The 3,628-nt window shown below is 62.9% G+C and overlaps 2 protein-coding genes across 2 annotated transcripts; one reads left to right on the top strand and one right to left on the bottom strand.

The window, feature by feature from the left end:
• Positions 1–4: 4 nt before the first annotated feature.
• On the top strand, positions 5–1,516 carry GMPPB (GDP-mannose pyrophosphorylase B; the record flags this gene model as incomplete). Its single annotated transcript, XM_010718355.3, has 5 exons — positions 5–376; positions 459–537; positions 614–741; positions 979–1,161; positions 1,329–1,516. Coding segments are annotated over 5 exons (894 nt in total), but the record flags the coding sequence as incomplete, so codon positions are not given.
• A 71-nt stretch (positions 1,517–1,587) lies between these two features.
• Positions 1,588–3,615, bottom strand: LOC104913121 (E3 ubiquitin-protein ligase RNF123-like). The gene is made up of 4 exons (XM_010718346.3): positions 2,403–3,615; positions 2,197–2,291; positions 1,996–2,081; positions 1,588–1,908 (listed from the first exon to the last, which is right to left on the bottom strand). The coding sequence occupies exons 1-4, from the start codon at positions 2,692–2,694 to the stop codon at positions 1,809–1,811; spliced, it is 573 nt and encodes a 190-aa protein (XP_010716648.1). The 5' UTR covers positions 2,695–3,615; the 3' UTR covers positions 1,588–1,808.
• Between the last annotated feature and the right edge of the window lie 13 nt (positions 3,616–3,628).

The raw sequence follows: 3,628 nt of genomic DNA, 5'->3' as shown, positions 1-3,628 counted from the left end.
GAGATGGGCGCAGGCAGCATCCGGCTCGGGGCTGGGCTGTCCCCGGCCCCGTGGTGGCACTGACAGCCGGGCAGCGGGACCGCTGGCGTTGGCGCGGGACCTGCTGGCCGAGGGCGGGGAGCCCTTTTTTGTCCTCAACAGCGACGTGATCTGCGAGTTCCCCTTCGCGGCGCTGGCCCAATTCCACCGGCAGCACGGCGGCGAGGGCTCCATCGTGGTCACTCGCGTGGAGGAGCCGGCCAAGTACGGCGTGGTGGTGAGCGAACCCGACAGCGGCCGCATCTGCCGCTTCGTGGAGAAGCCACGCGTCTTTGTGTCCAACAAGATCAATGCCGGCCTCTACATCTTCAGCCCAGGCATCCTGCAACGCATCCAGGTAGGGCTGGGCTGGGGACCGGGGGCTGGGCCTGGAGGCTGTGTCCCCATGCTCAGCCCACAGCCCATCTCCATCCCTGCAGCTGCGTCCCACATCCATCGAGAAGGAGATCTTCCCAGCCATGGCGCAGGATGGGCAGCTCTATGCCATGGAGCTGCAGGGTAAGGCCTCAAGCAGCGTCCTGGCCGTGCTTGGGGCCCCACCTGAACTGCTGTCGCTGAGGCTCTGTCCCCACAGGCTTCTGGATGGACATCGGGCAGCCCAAAGACTTTCTCACTGGCATGTGCATGTACCTGCAGGCACTGCGGGCGCAGCATCCTGAGAAGTTGCACTCAGGGCCCGGTGTTGTGGGGAATGTGCTGGTGGTAAGTGCCAGCCCCGGGCACACTGTACGGGCTCACCTCCATCCTCCCACTGCTTTCCTCAAGCTGCGCCCTGCCATCCCCACGCTGGCTGAGCTGTGCCCCCGGCCTCACTGCAGTTTTGGACATTGTTTTGAGGGATATGGTTTAGTGAGAACTATTGGTGAATGGTCGGACCGGATGATTTTATAGGTCTTTTCCAACCTTGGTGTTTCTGTGATTAATCCCTCTTCCTTGCAGGATCCCAGTGCCAAGATTGGGGCAAACTGCGTCATCGGCCCTAATGTGACGATTGGGGCTGGTGTGGTGGTGGAGGATGGGGTGCGCATCAAGCGCTGCACGGTGCTGCAGGGGGCCCGCATCCGCTCCCACTCCTGGCTGGAGTCCTGCATTGTGGGCTGGAGCTGCTCTGTGGGGCAGTGGGTGAGGAGGCGTGTGCTGCGGGGCTCTGGAGGGACCGGGCTAGATCCTGCCCTCTGCCTCCTGGCTGTGGCCAAAGGGAGGAGGGAAGCACTGGTGCCAGTGGGCAACAGCAGGAGCACGGCCCCATGCCCTGAACCGGGCTGGGTGTGACACAGCTCTTGGGGCAGGTGCGCATGGAGAACGTGACGGTGCTCGGTGAGGATGTCATTGTCAACGATGAGCTCTACCTCAATGGGGCCAACGTGCTGCCACACAAATCCATCGCCGAGTCCGTGCCAGAGCCACGCATCATCATGTAGCGCCCGCTGTGCTCTCTCCTGGCTCTGTTTAGATTAAATATTTATATTTCCATCTACCTCTGAGCATCATCTGTGCACAGGCGAGCCCCCAGAGCCAGCTCAGCTTTCCCTCCTCACGTCACCCTGGTACTGTGTAAGGAAGAATAATTTAATGCTGCATTTCATGAAGTCAGCCCCCAGCCAGGGGCGAAGTCACAGAGCCCAAACACAGCCCAGCCCCAGGCAGCGCTCACTGAACGAGGGGCTGCTGTGGGAATGAAGCCTCGCGCTCCCCTCCCTGAGAATGGCCCCTCCCTCCCTGCAGCCCCCGTCCTGTGTTAGGGACAAACCCACGTGCAGGGCCAGGCGCTAGGAGCTGGCTGGCTTGGTGAAATCATCCACCCCTGTGATGGTGGCCTTGCAGAAGAAGCAGTCCTTGTTGTTCATCAGGTGCTGGTTGATGCAGGCTCTGGGATGGGGGGGAAGAAGAGCGTAAGCACTCCCGAGCCCCAAATGCTGTGGGGAGCTGGGGCTAGCAGGAGCTGCTCATACTCACTTGCAGGACTTGTGGGAGCAGGGCCGGAAGATGGCAGAGATTGGGTGTGCGTAGCAGATGGGACATAGGTCCTCCTCGCTGGTGGGCTGTGGGGGACAGGTGGGTGTTTGGCAGAGGTACTTGGGGGGCAGCGGTGCCAGGGCTGCAGTCGAGTCTGGAGCAGCAGAGCTGTGCGTGGGGATGGGAATGGAGGACACTCACCAGCGTGGTGGCAGCAGCCTGCTTGGACTCCTCGCTCAGATGGCTCAGCATCTTGTCCACCTTGGACAGCTCCTCGGCACTGATGTACTCCGTGTCTGGGGGCAGAACCGTACTGAGTGCTGGGTGGCCCCCGCTGCTGGGCCTGCTTCGTGCCCAGTGCTGCCCAGGGCCAGCAGCCCACTGCCCCAGCCTGGTGCATCACTCACATGTGCTCAGGGAGAAGTGGCGTTTCTCTGTGGCCGCAGCAGCTGCTGCCATGGCTGCAGGTTCGGCGTGGCCCAGGAGGTACTGGATGGAACGCAGCTGGAAGCAGGGGTCCGCCAGCAGCACCGCTGTCGCGCGCTCAGCCCTGCAAAGGGACAGACACAGACAGGCTCTGCCTGTTTCCCTACGTCCCCAGATGCGGTCCTGGCTTTGACCCAGCACCATGCAGCTGGCTTGTTCTGCAGGAGCTGCGCTCAAGGCGAATGCAGCATGGTGGTAGCCCCCAATCCTCATGATCCCCCAGCACACACCAAGGCAGCCAAGTGGCTTTCCTCCTTCTCCCCCTCCTCCACTACCATCCCATTGGGGATCTGCTGCAGGACCCCAGATCAATGTGCTGCATTGGCATTTGCCGAGGTTGCACCTCAAGCTCAGGTGTCAGCTTGCGCCCTAGGAGCTGCATGGTGGCCGAAGCAGCTGGTACCAGAATTGCAGGTCAGGACACAGCACCGCAGCAGCTCAGGATTGGAGCACATCTGCACCTCAGGGGCACCACACGGTGTCCCCATGGCATGTCAGCGCCCTGGCAGGGAGGAGGGAGAGAGCGGTTGTGTCTCTTCAGGCCTCATGCATCAGCAGGGATGGCCTGGACAGAGGAGGGGCACAATGTGGCATCCAGAGCCTCCAGCGCTGCTCAGGCACCGCCTCCATTGGGCACCTGCCCTGTGCCCCATCCACAGCCCCGCGGCCACCTCCAGCAAGGGCACAGGTGGACACAGCAGTCCCCATCTCCATCGCTGGTTGAGCTGCCCTGGGGAGCAGGGGGTTAACAGCCCCTCAGTGCCCAGCAGCCACAGCGGCCAAATGAGCTTTTCTGCTGCCCTAATGGAAACCAATTCCCAGCCCCGCTCTCCGCTTCCCACCGAAGAGCCCAGGAGCTGGCAATGACATTCCTACGCGTCCTTCACCGCACGGCTGCCCCTGCTAGTAGCACCCTCTCCTCCGCAGGGATCCCCGGGCTCAGCCCGCCTCCGTGGGTGGGCGTGCCAGGGGGTCCGCGCCAGCTCACCAAGGGCTGACCGGGACAAGGGCAGCGGGGGACGGACACACCGGTGTGTGGGAGGTCGGCGCGGCGCAGCGGCTGCCGCTGTCGAAGGAGGAACAGAGGCTGCGCACGGCAGAGGGTCTCCGAAGCGATCCCCTGGGACGAGCACCCGCACCGCCCTGC

Source organism: Meleagris gallopavo, chromosome 14, assembly GCF_000146605.3.
Source record: "Meleagris gallopavo isolate NT-WF06-2002-E0010 breed Aviagen turkey brand Nicholas breeding stock chromosome 14, Turkey_5.1, whole genome shotgun sequence".
Taxonomy (NCBI): domain Eukaryota; kingdom Metazoa; phylum Chordata; class Aves; order Galliformes; family Phasianidae; genus Meleagris; species Meleagris gallopavo.
Note: the sequence above shows the minus strand (reverse complement) of the source record. Positions and strands in the feature narration are given on the sequence as shown.

Excerpts from the sequence above, each read along its gene's own strand:
- LOC104913121 (XM_010718346.3), bottom strand. The coding sequence starts at position 2,694 with ATGAGGATTGGGGGCTACCACCATGCTGCATTCGCCTTGAGCGCAGCT. Across the intron at positions 2,292-2,402 it reads CCACTTCTCCCTGAGCACAT|ACACGGAGTACATCAGTGCC; the intron begins GTGAGTGATGCA and ends TTCTGCCCCCAG. Across the intron at positions 1,909-1,995 it reads TGCTCCCACAAGTCCTGCAA|AGCCTGCATCAACCAGCACC; the intron begins GTGAGTATGAGC and ends CCCCCATCCCAG.